General features: G+C 36.2%; 1 protein-coding gene across 5 annotated transcripts in view; it reads right to left on the bottom strand.

Annotated features, from left to right (window-relative positions):
- The window catches only part of ANGPT1 (angiopoietin 1), a 243604-nt gene that overhangs the window by 89131 nt on the left and 131565 nt on the right, over positions 1 to 22908 (bottom strand). For 4 of the 5 annotated variants that reach the window (XM_058698836.1, XM_058698837.1, XM_058698834.1 and 1 more), the window contains one exon: positions 11263 to 11418. In XM_058698836.1, coding sequence (XP_058554819.1) covers positions 11263 to 11418 — 156 coding nt within the window. Of the gene's footprint in view, positions 1 to 11262; positions 11445 to 22908 lie in introns of all 5 variants that reach the window. The other variant, XM_058698838.1, reaches the window with a different exon arrangement.

Here is a 22908-nt window from a genome sequence, read left to right on the forward strand (position 1 = left end):
CTAGGATATTATTCTATTGTGCTGCTTGCCTCCAATATTTATATGATGAGAATTATTATAAAGTCTTAGATATTGTATACAACAATTAATAGCTAATAGGCAAGTAAAATTTGCCTGCTTCGATCCCTTACCTTAAAAAAATTAATTATAAATGTGTAAACAGCTCTTGACATAGTTTAGACAGATTAATGACTACAAAGTTATTGAATAACTATCATATTAGGTCATGCCAGCTCTTCCAGATATCATGTCATTTTATGGACATGGGCACATAACACACTAAGGAAGAATTGCTACCATCACTTTATAAATGAGGAAATTAAGGTTCAGAGAGAGGCCAAAACTGACGCAGGAACCAAGGGAAGGACTGGGTTCTGAACCCATATAGTGTGACTCTAATTTTAATGTTCTACACGGAACGCTAAGAGGTTTAGTTAAACCATCTTGGGTCTTCATCTGAGCAAATGAAGTGACCAGGAACCCAGATTGCACTGAAGACAGACTGTAGTATTCTTTTCAACTGCACTACACTGGGTACTCTAGAAAATATAAATGTTCAACTTATCTTGAATCATCAAGATTCATATTGCTAGTCAGGCTTTAATATAACATGAGCCTGTGAGTCATAAGCCCAAAGGCTTTGGGTTCATTCTCCAAAAAAACACATCACACACTTCAATCCTATAAGATGCCTTCAAACTGTGCCACTGTCTTTGTTCCTCCCTATCTCTGTTGCGTCCACCCCTTCTACCCGAGTCTTCTCCAAGGGTGGTAAACAAAGCAAGGAAAAAAAAGTATAATTAGCTTAAAAGCTTCCTATGTCATTTGAAAATTTAAAACCATCACACTTTTCTTACTGGGTGGCTCAGTTGGGTAAGCACCCAGCTCTTGGTTTCAGCTCAGGTTATGATCTCACAGCTTGTGGAGGTTTGTGGGTTCAAGTACCATGTCGGGCTCTGCACTAACAGCATGGAGCCTGCTTGAGATTCTCTCTTTCCCCCTCTCTCTCTCCCCCTTACCAACTTGTGCTCGCTCTCTCTCTCTCTCTCTCTCTCTCTCTCTCAGAATTAAAAAAAAAAAAAAAAAAAAAAAAACCTTAAAAAAAAAAAGAATTACTTTTTGAAAGGGACCTGGAAATCCTTCTGGAGGATCAATATCAATCTATATGTCCTCCTCTAAAAATGACACTATTAGAGTTTTCCTCCTTTTCTGTAGCAGGTCTAAACCTGGCATTACATCAGATGCACATAACCTTTTCAAAATATACTGATACGACCAGGGTTAGACTTGGGCTATGAGAGGTTGTGGGGGAAGGGGATGGATTTGCAAGAGAGCAGGACAAGAACTAGGGAGAGATGAGAGAGGCAATTGTCTCAGTTGTAAAATTTAAGCAGATGTCAAGAAATTCAGTAATCAAGATAATATTTTAATGCAACATTTTGAAAGATCAAAATTAGTGCAAAAATATCCATGCTGAACATAGTATAATTTTAAAATAAAGACAGGATCTGCCTCTGCACATGTGTTATTTCATTTTGCATGACTTGATCCCACTCTCCTCACCTAGGTCTCAGTCCCATGGTGGGGGAGGGGTGACGCGTTGGATGGTGAAGGAGTGGGCAAGAAAATAGCAAGATGGGGCATTTATGCTTTAAAAAGTTCAAAGTTTCAGGGCACTTTGGTGGCTCAGTCGATCGAGCAACCAACTTTGGCTCAGGTCATGTTCTCGACGTTTATGAGTCCGAGCCTAGTTGGGCTCGCTGCTGTCAGCATGAAGCCCACTTTGGATCCTCTGTCCCCTCCTCTCTCTGCACCTCTTCCACTTGTGCTCTCTCTCTCTCTCTCTCAAAAATAAATAAACAACAAAAAGTTTAAAGTTTTTATGATTCATTCATAAAATTGTCATAAATATAGATCTGAAAGCCAATCTAAGAGTTACTACTATTAATCAATACTTATGGAGTGTTTTAGAGTTTAAAAAAAAATATTTTCCTCTACTGAGTCACTTCATTTGAGGAAAAACAGGAGCAAGAGAAACTGGGATTTGAGGACAGAGTTCAAAGCAGCCCAGAGGAGAGAATGGTAGAGAATGTAAGGATTGGGGATACACACAATTTAATTCTGAACTGGTAAACATATTTTTTCTATGCAAGTTTTTTGTTTATTAACTAGAATTAATATATAATATATATTATTATACATATAATTATATATAATGTATAGTAATAATACTATAATACTATGTATAGTATTATATTAATACTATATTATATATAGTATAGTAATAATTAATTTATATATAATTTATATAGTATAGTAATACTATACTATATATTATTATACTATACTAATTATTAGATACAGTATAGTATTATTATTATAATATAATATATAATATATTATATAATATATTATATATTATATAATTATATATTATCATATATAGTATATAATATATAATAATATATTATGTAATATATTATATATAGTATAGTATCATTACTATAATATATTATATATAATATATTATTTTATTTACTACATTTATTTACTACATTTACTACATTATTACATTACTATAATATAATATATATATAATATATTATATATATATTATATTATAGTAATGATACTATACTATATATAATATTAAGTTATAATTAATTATTAATAGTATTAATATATTGTAATAATTAAATAAGGGATGAGACATCTGTATCTTTTGGTGACAGAACAGTGCTTGGCACAGAAAGACACTCAATATTGATTGAATGAATGAAAGGTACATTGTTTCACTGAATCAGGCATATTATATGCAGTTAAGCAAAATCCATTTTCTGCCTCATTCACCATACACTCTGCTCACAACTGCAGACATTCTCAAATACCAAAATTTTTACTTTACAAAGAACAAAAATTGTTCTCTATGTCACATGAGAGAACACTGAGAAGAGAATTGAGCTATCTAAAATTAAAAATGAAGCTGTCTGTATGTAAGTCTGGAGACTATAACAGTTCCTAATTTTTCTCCACTTTGTCCTACCTCCAGTCAGTTTGCTACATAACACCAGAATGATCTTTTTAAGTCACCTTATGTCATCACCAATGTTAAATATGTTAATTGCTTCTCTTTGCAATGAGAATAAATTCCAAAGTTCTTAGCCTGGCCCACATGGTCTATGTGATCAGAACACTACTTACTTCTCAGATCTCATCCTGCCATTCCCTTCCTTGTTTTATTATGCTCTAACCACACTGTCCTTCTTCTTGCCACCCCAACATGCCAAATTCATTGCTACCTCAGGGCCTTTGCATTTGCAGTTGCCCACCATATCCCAGATGCATGGCTGATTTCTTATCAATCAATTCTTCCTTATGGAGGCCCTTCCTGGCAACTGTTTGAAATATAACTCCCCCATCATCCTCCATCAAGTCACTCTTGTTTTATTGGCTTTATAAAATCATCACTATTGGAAATTATCTTCTGTTCGCTCATTTGCTGTTTCTCTACCCCCAGGAGGATGTCAGTTACACAGAGGCAGGACTACTCCATCTGGAGCCCTCCAAACTGCCAGTGCCCAGCATGGGTGGCATACTGGCACAGTCAGAGCTATTTGTTGGATGATATACTAGACAATGGACAGTGAGTTAGTTTTCAAGTTGGGTCATTGTCAGGGAGAGGGTAGCAGGCCATGTGAATGTTAAGTGGGCCTTCAATGATAACAATCTAAAATCTAAATCTAAAGAAGCATCTGAATATAAGAGAAGGAGAGAGACAGATCTCAAATCTCACTTAGTCCAGGCTAGGTGTCAGGTCATCTCAGGTCACTCCTGAGAACAAATGCCAATCCCTTCTCTTATTTTCCCATCACTTTGACCAAATAACCACTTTATTTCAATTCTCTCCACTGATGTATTAACACAGGCCTACAGTTCAAAAACAAGCTACCATGAGAATTGTACAAGAAACTATGATAAATTGGACACTTTCTTGCCATGTGTCTGTGAAACTTGCTGCTTAGCAATAATCTAAGTGTTCCATTAAAATGACTAAGACATTTCATTTTGTTTAGCCTAAACATATTCCAATGTACATCTGAAAGAAAGAAAGAAAGAAAGAAAGAAAGAAAGAAAGAAAGAAAGAAAGAAAGAAAGAAAGAAAGAACGGAGGGAGGGCTATCTTCCTTATGTAAGACATAAGACTTGAAACTGAGAAGTTATGAACTCTAAAATGTTAGTTCTTTCATTGAAAAATAAAAATTTTTAAATAAAAATTACTAGTTTTGCAACCAAAGTGAGTTAGAGAATTTCAGCCAGCTTCCCTTTAATACTTTTAAGAGTGCCTCTGATCTTGCTTAAAAGGAAAATCTCCCACAAAAGAACATTTCCTTCTTAGCATGTTAGCTTTGAAATCAGGTTTGTTTGTAATTTATACTTCTTTTTACTTTAATTTTGTTTTTCAAATGAAAAATGTAACACAAAATATGATGTCTTGATAATTAGATTTTTACAATGGAATAAAGGCTGCTATGTGTTCAAGGAATCAGAAGATCACCATTTTAAAACTTGGAGAAAGAATTTATTTGGTCAATAGTGGGCAGTGTGACAAAGTGCCCCCTCCAGGTTATCTGCTACTTTCCAAAGGGAAAGTAGACAACTAAGACGGCGAGACATGGATGCTTCTACCCTGAGTTAAAATAGCATCACTGAGAGTGCGGCAAGCTGGCATTTGTGCTTCCAGATAATAGGGAGTGGTGAGTAATTCTACAAAGAACTCCCACCACAGTGTTCAACTCAATCTGATTGAGCCTTTAGACTTAACTTCCAGTTTAAAGGAACCGTGCAGAATGAATAAGTTAAAATGCATCACAAAGAAATACTCAGAGAAGTTCAGAATATGGGACACTCTACAAAAACAATGGGCCCGGTGTCTTAAAAACCTGAAGAAAAAAAAAATCGAAAGAGTGCTCCAAATCAAAAGGGACTATATTACATCTTAAAAAAAAATAAAACACCTATGAAAATTTTTGTAGAACAATTGAGGAAATTTGAAGGTGAAAATTAGCTAATCTTAGACAGTTACTGTTACTCTTAGTCATCATAATGTTACTGAATTAATACTATCTAATTGTTATCTGTAATATTTTATATTTTATTTATATTATATATAAATAGCACAAGGAAAATCTCATTGGGTTATGGAGTTTAGTACAGACAGTGCATATATTACAGAGCTAATGCACAGAGGAGTCAGAATGGAACCCAGGTAGTTTGTCTCTGGAGTCTGACTTCTTTCCTACAGGCTCATGTAGCTGTACACAAGCAGCTTCACTCTGGCTAAGAAAGGTACCTTCCCTCAGTCAATAGACTCATGGCTATTGAAATTGTTTCTTTCAAATCACCATGACATCGACATCTTCTGCTTGTCATGGCTAATGATATCTGATTTCTCTCCTCTCCCAACTCCAACACTAAACTAGCACTATGAAGCAGGAAAGTGGCCAAATTTCTCATGCTTCTTAGAGTATACAGAAAATGCTGTCATCCAATGTTCTTAGTTGGTCAGAGTAACTTTGCGGTAGAGTGCTTCTATTCAAAGTCCTATTCTGACCCATCAGCTATTTATGGGTATAAAGAATCACCAACATATAATCTTTAGGACACTACCTTTGATTTTAGGAGCACTGGGCCGAAATCTACAGAAATTAAGGGACTAGTATTAGTTAATATAATCATTTGACAAGCATTTATTGAGAACCTACTGTGTACCAAGTGATGTTATAAAAAGAGCAGTGAACAAGACAGAGAAAATCCTTGCTCTCTAGAAATTTGTATCCTAGTACAAGGGGTGGCCAGCTTTTTCTATAAAGGGACAGATAATAAATATATTGGTGGGCTATATGGTTTCTGGCACAACTACTCAACTCAAATTTATTGGGAAAGCATCCATACACAACATATACATGAATGAGTGTAGCTGTATTCAATAAAAACTTTATTTATAAAAGGAGCTGGCAATTCAAATTTGACCTGTGGGTCATAGTTCACTGAGACCTCCTCAAATGGGTTATCAAATACTTTTTCCAGACCTTGTGAGAAAGTTAATTACCAGGGTATTTTTCTTGGATGACCCATTAGCAAATTCATTTTACTGCCATTTTAACTAGGCCAAGGTTAAATATTTATTCAACTATCTCTCTTCAAGTTAAAGAGACCCAGTGGCTCAACTTTGAGAGCTGCCTTCTCAAACCTATTTCTGTCTAGAGACTGATGCTCATTGACTAATCTGTTCCTGAACTGGCTTAAACTTGCAATTGTACAACTGAAGTCCAAACAACAGGTGTATGACCTCTGACAAGCAGATGACAAAATGAGATTACACATATAAGAAATTTATTAGGGGGAATGCCTGTAAAGGAAAGTTGGGAAGAAGACAGAGGTGTCTAGGAGCACCTTCTGACTAGGATGCAGGTCTAATCACAGTGAAGAAGAAAGGGAAGGAAAGAAGATTGAGTGGAAATCTTGGCCTCCAGGGAAGCTGTGAGAAAGTTCAGCAAGGCTGAGGGAGAGCCCTTAGCCAAAGTCATGTGTCAGTGGAGTCCAACAGCTCCCAGGGGCAGGTCTGACTACGTATTGCTACTACAACGTGTCACTGGGAATTGTGCCTTCTGCATCAACATAGTGATGGATTTCAGAGTACAGCAGCTGGGGTCATTGGTCAATGAAACCCCCACAGTAGGAGACTGGAAAGATGCATTTTTATGGCAATAAGAAATGGCTTCATAGCTAACTTATTTGATGGAAAGTTAAGGAAGAAATGGTTTAGACAAGTTTTGCCACATTAACTCAATTAAGCTACCTGAGGATAAGGATTGCTTTACTTACTGTATTCTATACAGTACCTATTAAAACCTCTTGCATTAAGAAGACACTCAAAATATACCTTTTAAAATTCGGTTAAATTCCATTCCTAAGACTATGGTTCCTATATAAATAACTGGAAATTAGAGGAAACATAGGCTAAGTGTCTAAGGAACTGCCCTATAGTTAGTTACACAGCCAGCAAATGGCAAGGATAACACTGGATTCTAGGATCACATGAGACAATGCGCAGGCACATGGCAAAATGGCAATAATTGGTGGTGCCATCAGCAGGAGCAGAACAGCAACAGCAGCAGTATCCTTATCATTTATAGAAAATTTTCAGCTGCTACTATTAGGTTCACATTACTTTTGTCTTTTCTGATTTCCATCTTACCCTCTGCTTGGGCCCATTTAGTTTCTACAACCTTAAAGAGAGAAAGGAACCTTGAGAGAGGCAGAATAGACACAAAGGGAGCCAGTAAGGCATGTAGACTGTGATGCCAGACTTCCTGGGGTAAAATTTTTGCTCTAACATTTACCACTAGTTGTTTCACTCAGGACAAGTTGCTTCACCTCTCTGGATTTCAGTTCCCACATCTTTACTATATTTTTTTCTAATTTTTAAATTTTATTTAAATTTATTTAAATTCTATTTTATTTAAATTTAACTTTTAAATTTAGTTTACATATATTGTAATAATGACTTCAGAAATACAGTTTAGTGATTCATCACTTACATATAAGGGATGATGGTGGTACCTGCCCCAAAGGATTTTTTTTTAAGTAGCTAATATATGTAAAATTGCTTAGAACAGAGCCAAACACCTATTATGAGAGGTGAATGCTAATACAGTTTGTCTATTAGTGTACCTCTAATCAAAATAGGCCCGTGGGAGAAGTCAGAAATAGACTTCCACTACAGGAAGGGACATGAATAATGTCTGAAACTAACTCCTTCATAGTGCACACTTGGAAAGAGGAACTGGAAGTAAAGGAGATATTGGTACAAACTGATAACAGAGTGAGAAAAACACTACAAGCTAGGCTGAAGAGGAAGGTACGGGCACAGTGTTGGCACCTGATTCTCACCACTGTGGCTAGCAGGGTCATTTAGACGTGCTCATTATCTATTTCTTTTCTGATTATGGTGCTTGTTAAACATATAAGTATTTTTAATTGCCATTACAGTAAAACCATGTTTCTGCCACCTTTTGTTAAGTTCTGGAAGGTCTAGACAGTGGACTAGAAAGCAGTAAGTTACTTGTCTTTATACCATTATCATGTAAAAGTTAGAACACTAAAATATGTTGCAAAACCATTGATATAAGTTCCTAAAATAATTGAGAACCTGAAGTCAGTTTAGGAAAAGTAGCACTTACCAATGTGAAACAAAGGAGAATTAACATGGAACAAAAACGTAGGAGCATACTTGGATAGCCCAAAGGGTCTATTCATTTATAAATGCTGATTATTAAAGAATAGAACGCATTTAGATTAAGAAACAATTTAGGATTCATTCTGCAAACTTGCCCCTGCATCTGTACTTGAGTGCACTTGAATGGCTATGTCTAAGTAGAACAAACAAGGCCTGTTGCAAAGGTTCAACAGAGCACCACATGTGTACACATTCACATGAAAACAGCTTTACAGTAGCACAGACAATTAGAAGACATTAAAATGAATATGAAGGGGTACCCAGTTGGCTCAGTCAGTTAAGTGTTCAACTCCTGCTCGGGTTCAGATCTCACAGTTTGTGGGTCTGGCTGTGCACTGACAGCATGAAGCCGGCTTGGGATTCTCTCTCTATCCCTCCCCCACTCATGTTTCCTCTCTCAAAAAATAAATAAATAAATAAACTTAAAAAAATAAACAAAATGCAAATGAAAAGAACTCCCAGGATTTACTTCTTAAGGTAGAACGTAGTTGGTCTGAGCTATTGTCTTCCTTCTCTACCTGTCTCTCATCACAAGTTCTGATAGATTTGTGATTTTTAAGATATTTTGCAGGTTTTAGCTATCTTGAAATTCTTCTTGGAGCAACTAATAAACTTTAATTGGCCTTTAATGACTCTTTAGTTTTAGCTGTTCCCTATAAGGCGTTTTTTTTCCTACAAATTTTCTGTACTATTTTCCATAAAGTACATATTTTTTAGCCGTAAGGATGCAGAACAAGTTTTTATCTCTTAAAATCCAATGTACAATTTGTACGTTAAGATGCTGACAATGGGGGGCGCCTGGGTGGCGCAGTCGGTTAAGCAGCCGACTTCAGCCAGGTCACGATCTCGCGGTCCGTGAGTTCGAGGCCCGCGTCAGGCTCTGGGCTGATGGCTCGGAACCTGGAGCCTGTTTCCGATTCTGTGTCTCCCTCTCTCTCTGCCCCTCCCCCGTTCATGCTATGTCTCTCTCTGTCCCAAAAATAAATAAAAAAAAAAACGTTGAAAAAAAAAATTTAAAATAAAAAAAGATGCTGACAATGGGACTCCCCCTCCACCCCCCACCACCACAACTCCAACTTCTAGGTAGAAAATGAGTAAAAATATCTCAAAAGGATTTGGGGGATGGAAAAAAATAAAACACTGCCATGTAAGTCATTAAAACTCATAAATGTATAAAAATTTCAAATATTCGCTCCAGTATGGTTGTGTCAAGTATGGTTGTGTTGTTTCAGTTTCTGAATATTCTGAATATACAGAATGCTTTGTAGGAGAAGGTGAGTATTCTGTTCTTAAAAAAAAAAGCAAGAGAAAATACTCTCATATTATTTATACCATAAGAAGCCAATGTTCATAGATTGCCATACTTGTTTAGTATGATAATAAATGATTATATAAAGTCTCATACCTTTTAGTTATAACATGTAGCTTCCCCTTCCCCCTCCCCTGTAGTTATCTGATAATAGTGTGCAGCAAAAAATACTTTCCAAAGCCCATGTGGTTTACTGCTCCAATGTAATCCACATTTAAGTTCTTATTTAATTAGTTTAATTATTACTACTACTAATCCAGAGAGATTAAAAAAAGGAAAGGAATGAGAGTGCCGATTCAACTCACTAGCTGTATCAGCGTGAAAAAATTGCTCAAAATTTCTGACCTCTTGTCTGCTTTGAATGGTTTTCATAAATATTATTTGTACATGGGAAAGCTGTTTGTATAACACATAATGCTCCATCCAGATAAATTGTCATTGTTATTTATCTTTAAATATCATTATATGATCTGTGATGTCATTAACAGAAACAAAATAAAATGGAAATAAGGTTGCATCTTATTTTTTAATTTATATTGTTAAAATAATTAAATAAGGAGACTATTAGACTGAGGTGGCTCTAATGCCTCAGTAACCTACATTAAGTAAATCAAAGCCTAAGCCAGAGTCAGTGCATCTGAATCGAAGAAAATGAAAATTGGGAACAACCAATCACAAACAGCCAGCTAGGCTTCCTGAAATAAGGCCACTGCTTGGGCTCTCATCAATCAAATAATTTCCTTGATTTGCTTCCACATCTTCTCTGTTACAACCTTTCCTGTAGCTCCCACAGTGGAATGTTCCTAACCACTTTTAGCTAAATGCTGCTCAATTTCAATTGATGTATGCCCAAATAAACTCTTGACAATTCAATGTGCCTCAGTTTATCTTTTAAGAATTTATTTCAGCTTCAATTCCAGAAATCAACTACACTGGGATAGAATCATCCCCTGGGTTTCAGAATAGTAATGGGAACAACTACTTCCATGGTTAAAATGGGACCAAGAAATCATCTTCAAATCATCAAAAAGATTTTCACTGAACTGTAATAGTAGGTTTGTGACAGTGCTGACTAAAGGGCATTTTACTGATCTGTACTGAAATAAGTATGATTGTACATAAAGAAGTATGCTGTTGTCCATGGCACTATATATATATATATATATATATATATATATATATATATATATATAACTACACATTGCTGCTAAGTTAATTTTGGTTTTCCTGTGTATCTACTGAACGCATAAATACTCTGCAGGTGCCATATGGCTAGTGTATTATCAGAGACGAAACAAGACAGGTCAAAAATGTACATCAAAGGCACCAATTTGACCCAAATGGTTATTTTGTTTGACACATATCATATCATAGTTGGTAGCTGCAGTGTTTATTTGAATTTAAATGCTGATTAAGTCCTTTGCCAGTCCTGTTTTTGCAAACACACACAAAGCTACATCTACCAACCTTCATTAAATCAAAAGAAACATGCATAGCATGTCAGGCAGTCATTGTTGTTATTACCAATAAACAAAAATGTATATGTTTCCCCAATCTCAGTGGTTGAAATGTGCTCTGTGTTTATGGAGTATGCTAAAGGGTTGAAAAAATTCTGCTCAGTTAAGAGTTTGTCGACTCTGGCCCAGGGGTGTACCTGGGTCTCAACATCTGTCAGCTTTCTGGTCTGTTCTGCGGTCTGAGAGAGAAGGCTGGTTCCTATCTCGAGCATGGTGGCCGTGTGGTTCTGGACTGCATTCTGCTGTATCTGGGCCATCTCCGACTTCATATTTTCCACAATGTAATTCTCAATCTGCAAGAGATAAAGGACAAAACATACTACATTATAAGCAAAGCTTCTCAGTTGGAGCATGTAATATTTACAATGACAAAACAAGACACAGCTGGCAAATCAGCCATCTGGCAGGGATCCTCTGCATTTCTGGGAGTTGGGAAATGGGAGCAGAGCACACAGGGACCCAGTTGCTAACAAACTCCTTATATACTGATACATATATATAATCCTCACAATCATAATGAAAATTTGCACTTGGATAGTGCTTTCTTATTTTCTACAACTCCTTCAATCCTCACTGCAAAGATGTGGGTGAGGTACAGATGGCCTCATTGTTTTGTGTGATTTGTTTTGGTTTGGTTTTATTTATGGCTGAGGAAACAGAATCAGACAAGGTCATTGATGAGCCCAAGGTCACCCAGCAAGAATGCAGCAGCCTTAGCACGATCATTTAAATCTAAATCTTGGTTCTCTGGTCTTTCAATAGACCACATTGACCACCGGTCTCAGAAAAACTCAGCCTCCTGCTTTCATTCATGTAATGAAAAGTAAAAGACCATGCTGGGTTAGGGGAATTACACAAGCAGTGGGAGGAGGGTGGGTGCCCCAAACACAAGCTTTTAAGAGAATAGTCAAGTATAGGCAACAGTATACAAAATGAGCTGCAGAGCCATGGAATGAGCTAAAACCATTCTCAGTGCTCCTTTGAAAGCTAAAAAAAATAAAAAAATAAAAAAAGCAGAAAAGCACTGAAAGTATAAGCTATAAAGCAGCATTTGCCCTCCTTGCCTTGGGTAACATTTAGTCCTCTATGGTGCCATCTTAGGGAATACAATGGTTGTAAAGTAAATTATACCACAGGGGTCAGGGGGAATTCCTAAGTGACACTCTGAGGGAGGTTGTTAGGCACCTGAGAGAATAAAGCTAAGTATAACCACGCTTGAAAAACACAGAAGAGGCCTGCACCTCCCTGTCAGTGCACTTAATTCTCCCCCACCACTGTGTGGTGACTACATTTTATTACCCAATTACACATATGGGGAAACTGCATCCCAGAGAAGTCAGGTCCAAGGCCACACACCACAAAAACAGCCAGACTTGGATTTGAACGCTGAAGTCCTTAACTTTCATACCAACACTCTTAACCACTTGATAGCTCTGCCAAGTTGTTCTTCATAAGCCGGGTTCCAAATCATTAACAGCTACGTGATTTTTACTGATTTAGTGAACCATAATGCATCCACTATTTTATAATCCATAGTAATATTATTGTCATGTAATAAATAAAGTCTAAACCTAAATTCCCCTTTGTGCAACTCTGGCAGTTCACTTTCTAACACCGTCTCTTGCTTATTTCTATTTATCAAACATAAATCTGCCCCAAGATAAAGAAAATGAAAGGTTAGAATCAAAACTCTTATTGTTATTAATAAATTCTGACTATGTTCTTGGTCAATATAAAGTAACTCCCCTTCATCCTTTATTCCCAAAATTAGAAGTAGAGGGAAAAAAATTCAACTTACAGACATTTATTATAAAACAAATATAACATTGATAGGTTAGAATAGCTATCCAGAAACTATCTTGACAAAATGTAAGGTCTAAACGAAGCCACATCTAACCTTGGCTTTATTCCAATTGAACTAACATATTTGAACAACAATGGAAAGGTAGTGGAAAGGTAGGTCGGAGTATCAGGCATCTGTTGTCTTGGATTCTGCATCATGTTTTCCTTTTCCTCATAACATCCTTTAACTCTCTTTTTGGAAATTATGAATGAGTATACTCTCAAAAATGGCAGGTAAATCTTCATCATGGAGGTGATTACCTGCCATTTACAGCTGACATTTATCGATTGTCTACTATGTGGTAGGTATTGAACTAAGTACTTTCTTTTTATAACAGCACTTAAACCTTACAAGTTTATATGGTATGTATTGTTATAGCTGCTTTATAGGTTAGACTATTGAGGCCTAGAAAATCCACAGCAATTTGCCCAAGAAAAACAATAACTCAACTCCCAATGCCAAAACCCATGTTCTCAATCTCTAACCTATTCAGCTAAGTACTATTTAATTACTCTGCATATTATTGTGTAGTTCCTTGACCTTGTATGTTTATCAAAGCTACATGGGAAGCATTTTTTAAATGCAGATGAAGGTACAAGACAACAGAACACTGAGTCAGAATTTTCATGGGTATACACTAGACAACTATGTATTTTACACGCCTCCCAATGTAATTCTAATTCAGGCAAAGACCAGTGCTTCTCAAAGTGTGGTCCACAGAAGAATTACCTATATGAGATCTGTTTGTGAACAGTGTGACGTGAAATGAGGAAACTGTGTCAGAAAGCAAATTACCTATGTTGCTAAGCACACTATTACCACTTGTATGTGTGTATGTGCATATAAATATAGGAGCAAGACTTTCTCAATGATGAAAGTGATGCTGTAATGCTTTAATTTACATTCTGGAATTCTGGAGCAAGCTTCTTAACTTGTTTGCAAAACAACTTCCTTGAGTAGCAGTGATTTAGACTACTGAATTTATTCAATGTCAAATTCCCTGCTTATCAAGAAAGCTCAAATAATAACTTGGTTTTCTATGTAGATTTCTCTACTGAGAGAGAACTCACTCATCAGTGAGCTTCAATATGGATCTCTGTGATAATTATACATCAGTTTTTTGGTTGTTTGCTTAAGTAGCCTCTATGCCCAACGTGGGGCTTGAACTCACAACCCCAAGATCAAGAGGTGCATCCTCTACCAACTGAGCTAGCAGGCGTCCCTATACACCAACTTCTTATGCAGTTGGTTAGTGGGAGTTATTTCCCAGAGCTCAACTTGCTCTGGGTGTAATACAGTTACGTGTTTCAGTCTCCAATAAAGGAGGACACCCTCTGGCATATAGTGACTACATCAAGGATCAGCTGCTTTGTGACTCTATCTATGTTAGCTCCTATCTCTCTATTCTGTACTACTATGCTTTTTTTTTTTAACTGTAAAAGGTAACACCAGCAAAGCAAAATAACTGCTTTATGTAAGCATTCATCACAGTCTCCAAATTCTGCTGACCCTACTGTAAAAATATGTAAAAAACCTATACTAAAATTCTTATTTGGGCTGCTGTGATGAGTAACATAAATATAACTCTAGTTAATTATTTTTTAATTAAGTGGGGCTGCTTTTTGTAGGAGTAACTGCCTTTTAATACAAACGATAATGGCACATTTAAGTAGCAAAAACCAGATGTAGTTGATTTAAAGGCTGAGGAGGGAGGCAGAAGTCAAATATACAATGTGTGATTAATAAGGAGGGCTACTTTCATCTTATCTCTCAACATTCCTCTGTAGATGTATAACTGTGAAATCCATCTTGATGTGTCATATCAGCCAGGTTCAGGAAAAATTTGTAACAAATTTGATTGTCCTCATATTTTCCCTACTGGTTTTAAAAACATGTTCACAGACTATGATGGCTACTTCAAGTTTTAATATTTTAGAAACATTTAAGATGTCAGTTTTAAGCTTACAAGTTGCTGACCGCAAGACCTGATAGATTATAAAGTAGGAGACTCCCAATTTGAATCATAAAATTATTTGACTATACTGTCATTCTCAGTGTCTGACTCTAGGTAAAGTACTGGCCAAAAAGCCAGCATGAGAAGGTACGATGGCATTAGAAATGAGATAATGAACAATAAATAATGTTTAAGCAAATAAATAATGTTACATTTGGTGATTTAGTGTTTACAAAAAGCTTTCATAGACATTGTCTGACTTGATTCTTATGCCAACCCTACATGCAGGGTATTGACTCTATTTTGTGGTTTAAGAAATAGGGCTCAGAGGCCTTAGGTGACTTAATGGAGATAAAAGGAACAACTCAACTCTACCTTCTGATGTTCCACTAGCCTCAGAGTTGTGGGAACTGCTCTGTTGTTGGACTGGCTGGTTGACTGATTGGTGAATGAACGATTGATCGCATTTTTAGCCAGCTCACTGAGAATTAATTTACTCATTCCTTTGAGGAAAACATGCATCATGAGAGGGTGATTACTTCACTCTGCTTCACCATATTGGAGGCCAAGTTTATTTGAAGGGCGTTGAGAGGCTCTAGGGCCAGTTATGTGGGAAGTTCACTTTGCTAGCATTTTTAATACAATTGGTCGTTAAAAATCCTTTCCTCAGCTCCTACCTTTTTTTCTTAGTATGTAGTTTATAACATATTTGTTTCCTTCCACCCATTACGTTTCTTGCAAGCTATTCTAAAATATAACAAAGAGAATAACAACAACAACAACAACATGCTAAGCCCCTACTAAGGTTGGGTATGTACCAGGTTTTTATAAACATGTGGCTCACTGGCTCCTTATAACAGTCCAGGCACTGTATTATGTGTCCTTATTTCATGACAAGGAAACAAGCTCAGGGAAGTTAAGTCTATGATCACACAATGAGTCGGTGAAAGAACTGGTATGTTGCTTTGAAAGAGGCTAGATGACCCTGCAGGTTGTGCCTGATTCTAAAGAATAGTCAGTTATCAAGCACAAGCAAACTACCATCAATGTCATAGGCAAATTCCAGTAACACATAATATTCATTCAGGGAATACATAAAACAGAACAGATGGGGAGAAACTTGTTCAAGGACAGATAATTTTTCATTTTTTTAATTTAATCATTTTCACACGGATTGGTGACTGTAACATTCTGGGAAATGTTATAGGGGGTAAGAAAGCAAATATACAGTCAGTTGTGCGACAAGTTGCATTAATAAACAGAAAAATATTTTTAAGAAGTCAAGATTATCAGTCATTTGTAGTTCAGTCATAAATCACTTGCCCATGTATTTTGCCCAATGACTAGCAGAGAATTAATGCTATTATTTTCCATGATGAGACAGAGTTTGAGAGAGCTTTCTTACCGGGTCTTCAAAATTCTTGCTGCTTTGTGTTCATGAGAACTAAAATCTGTGTGATATTATGACATGCTTGCATATGAAATTCATTCTCTATCATTTCACTTCAAGGGCTCTCTTAAATAACAGCATATCTTAAAGCACAAAGAATAGAATTTCTCCTTGTAATTCTTAAGGAAAAAAACACATTTTAAGCCCTATAAAAATTGACAAAGGCATTGTTCACTTAAAATATGTTGTAGATTAAGTGGACTCTCATTGAATGTTGGTGCATATGGTATTACTCAGTTATGGCAAAACAACCGTGAAATAAAGTAAAAGGGTAAATATGGAAAAGCAATAAAAAGGTAAAACAATGCAAAAAATGCCTTAAATGTTGATAGTTTTATCTAATATCATTGTTTCATAAATCAGTGGCAATACTGAAAATGCAACTATATCTAGGTTTATGGTTTTATTAAAAAGATGCCTGAGGCCAAATATATTATTTGCAAGAATTTCTATTATTAGATCTCTCAGTATTGCTTCTTTTACCACATGGCAAAGTATAATTGTCTTTTTAGACAACAGATCTATTTAGCAGACATTTGAAACAGTTTCTGTGCTGATATGTATGACATGAATCCCATTTCTCATTTTGGTATCTAAAGGAGCACTTAACTATTTATGGAAGAAAGAAACCATTAGAATCAGTGAGCTGGAAGAGACATTAAATATCATGAACTTCAAAAATCTCATTTTACAGATGTGGTGACTGAGATTCAAAGAGGTTATAGAAAACAAGGTGAAACAACTAATTAATGTCAGATGCCAGGCCATGTCCACTCAATGTGTGGGAAACTTAGACTTACATCATCAGGTTGGGTCAACAATAATGGCTGCCAGTGTTATTGGCTCACCCCACATTTCCCAATACAGTTGGTAAATACTCTGATGGAATTTACCTCTGACTACATTTCTTCATGTAAATATTATTATCTCTGTTTGACAGGGAGAAGCTCTGAGCTATTGAGAATAATGTGAGGGTATGTTTGTTATATCACCTGCAACAGAATAGTAGCAATATCCCCACTAAGGTTTAGAGAGAAGCTAAGTTATCAAGGGCACCCCAGAATATCCCATATGAACAAATTCTTCTACAATAATTTTTCTTGGCTCTGACTTTAAAAAAAAAAATTTTTAACGTTTATTTTTGAGACAGAGAGAGACAGAGCATGAACGGGGGAGGGTCAGAGAGAGAGGGAGACACAGAATCTGAAACAGGCTCCAGGCTCTGAGCTGTCAGCACAGAGCCCAACGTGGGGCTCGAACTCACTGACCGCGAGATCATGACCTGAGCCGAAGTTGGCTGCTTAACTGACTGAGCCACCCAGGCGCCCGGCTCTGACTTTTTTAAAGACCACATTTTTGTGGTTGCTGCAAGTGGCCAGTCACATATAGGATCCAGAGTTGGGTCAAGACCCAGGAAAGTCATTCTCTCTTCATATATAAAGAAATGTGATATTTCCTATGCCGAAACACACTTTACTAGCCTGACATCTCTCTTTTACACTCACCTTCACTTACACTCACCTTACACCCAAAAAAATTCAGAGTCATGAAATTTTAAAAACATTTGTAAGTGTCTACTTAATATTTCCCTTTACATGTTTTTAAAAGCAGTTGGTATATAAAAAGCACACTCAGGAGTGAGGTTATCTAGATTTTAATCCAGGTACTGTTGTTGATTTACTCCATAAACTTGGGCAAGTTACTTAAACAATTTGAGTTTTAGATCTTCATCTATGAAATGAAGGTCTGGATTAGATTATTTATAATGCTCAAAGCTCTCAAATTACTTGATTTAAAATTTCCCTTATAAAGTAACAGAGTATTCAAGATTTTAATTTTAATTTATTATCAAAAATTGAAATATGGTTGTATATATCTACATCTATAAAATATATAATACATATCCTTAATGGCAATTAGGAAACAATCATATAGGAACACAATATGAAAGTCTTGGATCATGTCTCTATAGCAGGCACATATGTTTTAATATAAAAAGTTAGAATTTCTGATTTCCTTAATCCCCAGGCACCATTCTGTCTAAAATATTTTCCTTGCTTGTCTTTCACCAACAAAACCTGGCTTTCTTCCTAGGTTTCTTATATTAATGAATGGCACCACTACCACCCACCCATTCATCCAAGCCACACGAGTCATCTTTTCTTTTCCTTGCCTTCATTTTCAACAATCAATCAGCACCAGATTGTGTTGCTTCTGTATCCTGAAGAGTGCCTAGATCCACCCCTCTCTCCACTTCCCTTTTTTCCTACCACATCTCTGTATCCTCACAGGCACTAACTCAGGTCAGACTCTTGTCATCTTTCTTCTGGATTTGTTTTGGCCCTATAACTGGTCTCCTGACTCCAGACTTCCTCCAGTCCATCATCCATGGCATAACCAGAGGGATCTATCTAAAACATTAATTTGTCGTCATCACGCCACTGCTTAAACTCGACTTCCAACGGTTTCCACTACCTGCAGATAAAGTCACAACCCCTTAATCAGCATAGAAGAATCTGATCTGGATTCGGCTTCCCTCTCCTTTGCACTCTATGCTCCAGACACATTAAATTATTTTTCCAAGCACACATTTTCTTCTGCTTCCATGCCTTTGCATATGACTTTGCTCTGATTGACATGTTCCTTTTCTACTTCACCTTCCCTTTTCATAGGCTAGGTCCTGTTTTTCAAAACTAAGTTCATGCTTTTCCTCCTCAAGGCAACTTTTCATGACCTTCCTCTCTGTAATATCCTTCCTTTGTATACTTCACTTCTAAAGCATCCTGTGCTTTTTTTTTTTTTATAATAGCACTGTCTCCAGTACACCACTAGCTCCTTGAGGGCAAACAACTGCTCAGCTTAAATAGAGTAAATTTATTTTAATTTATTTTTAAGTTAGCTCTATGCCCAGGGTGGGGAGTGAACTCATGACTCCAAGAGCTCCATGCTCTACGGACAGAGTCAGGCAGGTGCCTTTAAGTAATTTAAATAAATTCAAATAATGCATGAATGAATGAACTTGTATATGAAAATACTAACAGCCCCCAATTGTGAGCTTAGCCTAGTTACATTTGTTCCTGAAAGTATGAACATCACATTAACAATTATTAATGATGCCTCTGAATATCAATGGGACCAATGTAAATGATGCAAAAGTAGACAGATCTGAAGACATATGTCTTCATTTAATGAACCACATAATCCCATTTTTCTTATTGTTCCTTCCTTACTTTTTCTTTTCTCAATCATCTTGTTATAGGTAATTATTCAAAGTAAGTAAAATCCAGCAAACACAATGGAAACTAACATGTTTTAATCACTGAGCTATACAATGAAAGCAAAAGAATGAATAAAACTTGATTCTGGTGACTAAGACTAACTATAATACAAGTATGTTACAAGTACTAGAATAAAGGTACAAATGTCCTGCCCACCTGCCTGTCTGATGGGGTAGGATGAAGGAAGAAATGAAACCTCTAAGCGAGGGAATCAAGGAAATCTTTCCAGAGTCAATCCTATATGAATATGGCAGAGATGGCATACACTTCTTACATCTGCCTTAATACACAAAAATGTGGCCTGAAAAACTTGGAGGATGGAAGATAGAGAGGGAGCCAGGAGGGCTCTGACAGCATACAAGGAGCTATGCTTGCTTAGGCAAGATGGCGTCCCTGACTACCTCCTAGAATGTGCTATTCAGGAGATGAAGAGAGAATAAGCAAAGGCATGCCTTTGAGGCTACACACAGCGCAAAAGCATGCTACCAGATTTCTAATATGACATTCATTTAGTAGACTCAGGCAGATAATTTCTTTGCACTTTACCATATTTTCAAATACACTAAGCATAATGTTCACACCTCTAATAACACACAGAGTTGTGTCTGTGTGTATGTGTATATATTTACTTGCACACATATGCTCTCATACACATATGTTCTCATACTGCCAACCTATATGTATCGAGTTCTACATTCATATCTTGTGGTTCTGTTCATTTCACTGTAATTTACTTCATTAAAGGTCCATTTAACATACCTCACTTTCCTTTGGATGACATATATTTTATGTCAAATTTAATCACTATAGATAATGTTTTTTAAACAGTCATGGACAGCTCCAGTATTCTGCCTAACAACTGAGAAACCTTTTTTCCCAAATTCTGAATTTACACTTTAATGACAGAAAAAAATGGAAGAACCACAAAGCAACTTCATACACATTGTTTTTATATCAATTAAAAGTGATAACTTATAAAATAAAGAAGATACGGTTTGAAACAAAAAATTGCAGGTATATCTTCCTTTAACTGTATGTGTTTTAGTTTCTTATCTGGAATGAAATTTAACCCCTTGCATGCTCCATAAAATACATTCCAGTTCACTTAAAAAAAGAAAGCTTTGACATCTGAACTAGAGACCACCCCAGCAGATGGTAAGCTCTAAAGGGCTGATGGAGTGTAAGAGCCTCTATAGGATAATTCTGAGAAACATATTTTTCAAACTATATTCTTTTCTCCTATGACAGTGATACAAACAAGTGGCTTATGATACTCATCTTTAAAGAAAACCTCCTGCATTAAATGAAACACTGCAGCATGGATCATGCAATTTAAATACTCAGCAGATGCTATAATAAACACATTAACAGAAGTTTAAAAGCCTTCATAATTAACAACTTTACAGATTTTTCAGGAATACCACCACTAGGTAGAAAATTGCTATCATTTTACTCTGGTATTTCATATGAAATTGCAAGATATTAGCACTTAAAATCTAACCTTTTCCCAATAAAACCCCTCTGTTCAACATTCTGACTTTTTAGGCTATTATCTTTCCATATATACTGCTTCCTTTCTTGAAATAAAGTTGATCTATTTACCTTCCTTCTCTTCTTTAATATCTCTTAAATTTAGGGTTTTTAAAAATTACCTGCCTTTCATTTGCTTAAACAAGGTAAAATTAATGGTAAAATTACATATGTGTGTGTGTGTGTATGTGTGTGTATGTGCGCGTGCACACACATGTGTCTGTGTGTTTTCCTGTACAATGTGGGGTTACTCAATGGAACATACAATAAGTTTGTACAGGCATAAAACTGTCAACATCATTGTATAATAAACATTCCAAAGTATTATGTGTGAGGTCTAACTTTTCCTGAATAATATTTTTTGAGTAGTTCTTATTTAAATTACCCTTGGTCCAAGTACTAGCAAGATTAGAATGGAAACAGTTATTCAAAGCCTAAGAAAGGGTCAGTGATTGCTGACAGTGATATGAAATCCTTATTTTTCCTCACTTTCCTCAAAGGACTACATACACCAGACATTGTCTCTTCTTTCACAAAGACCACTTTGGTGCCTTGGCAATGCTTATTATAACTCAAGTGCTATTGGAAGGGAGCCCAAATTACCATTACAGTGAATTAGCCCCTCTTAGAATTAACCACACACAAGAAAAGAGAATGAAACTAAGCATAAGTAACTGTTAAAATACCTGTTCTCATTGCCACATGTATTGCCAGAGGGATTTTGTAAAAGGCCCTTTTAAAGATTCGCTAATCTACTTTTGAGAGCTATAGATCACCTCACAGTGTTCCTTCTGATTTCATCCCCATCCCCAACAAGCAATGACCACTCACAACCTTCTGTTTTCCACTAACTGGTCTAAAAAGACCAGACACTAACTGGTCTTTCACTAAAAAGGCTGGTCTGATTTATTATAAAGTCTAAAATCTTGGAATCTTAAAAATATTAGATATCATGAAGCTCCCATTAAGATTTAGCAGATGGGGGTGCCTGGGTGGCTCAGTTGACTTCAGCTCAGGTCATGATTTTGCGGTTCAGGAGTTTGAGCCCTGCATCGGGCTCTGTGCTAAGAGCTCAGAGCCTGGAGCCTGCTTCAGATTCTGTGTCTCCCTCTCTCTCTGCCCCTCCCCTGCTCACATACTCTCTTTCAAAAATGAATAAACATTAAAAAAAAGGTTTAGCATATGTCACATTTTGACATATTTGCTTTGAATTTCCTTTTTAGTAAAAATTAAAATGTTGCAAAGACAACCTAAGCACCCCCTCTATGATACACAGCAGAATCAGTCATTACCCTAAAATTGATATGGACTTATGCTACATAGGTATATAAACAAAATAATAAACCATACCATCTAGTATATTTTCAAGATTTCCAAAAGTGTTATCATACTATAGGGTTCCTTCAACTCTTTCATTTTTAAATCTGCATCATGTTTTTAAGACTGTGATGTATTATTAGCAGTGAAGTTTTATTATGAAGTATGGTACTGAATCAGATTTAATAATTTTGACGGCTAATGTAACAGTCTTGTACCCCAAGGCCTGACTTACTCTGAAGAGAGGAGTACAAACTATTACCCATTACTCTGAGTTCTAAGAAGGAACAAATTTTTTCTCAGCATCTCACAAAACCCCTAGGATTTCTTCTCTGAGGAGTGGAAGGAAAGCTGTGTGATGAACCTTCTCCCATTTATAGAATGTATTTCTAGAATCTGTACAAATAATTT

Source organism: Neofelis nebulosa, chromosome 14 (assembly GCF_028018385.1).
Source record: "Neofelis nebulosa isolate mNeoNeb1 chromosome 14, mNeoNeb1.pri, whole genome shotgun sequence".
Classification (NCBI taxonomy): Eukaryota; Metazoa; Chordata; class Mammalia; order Carnivora; family Felidae; genus Neofelis; species Neofelis nebulosa.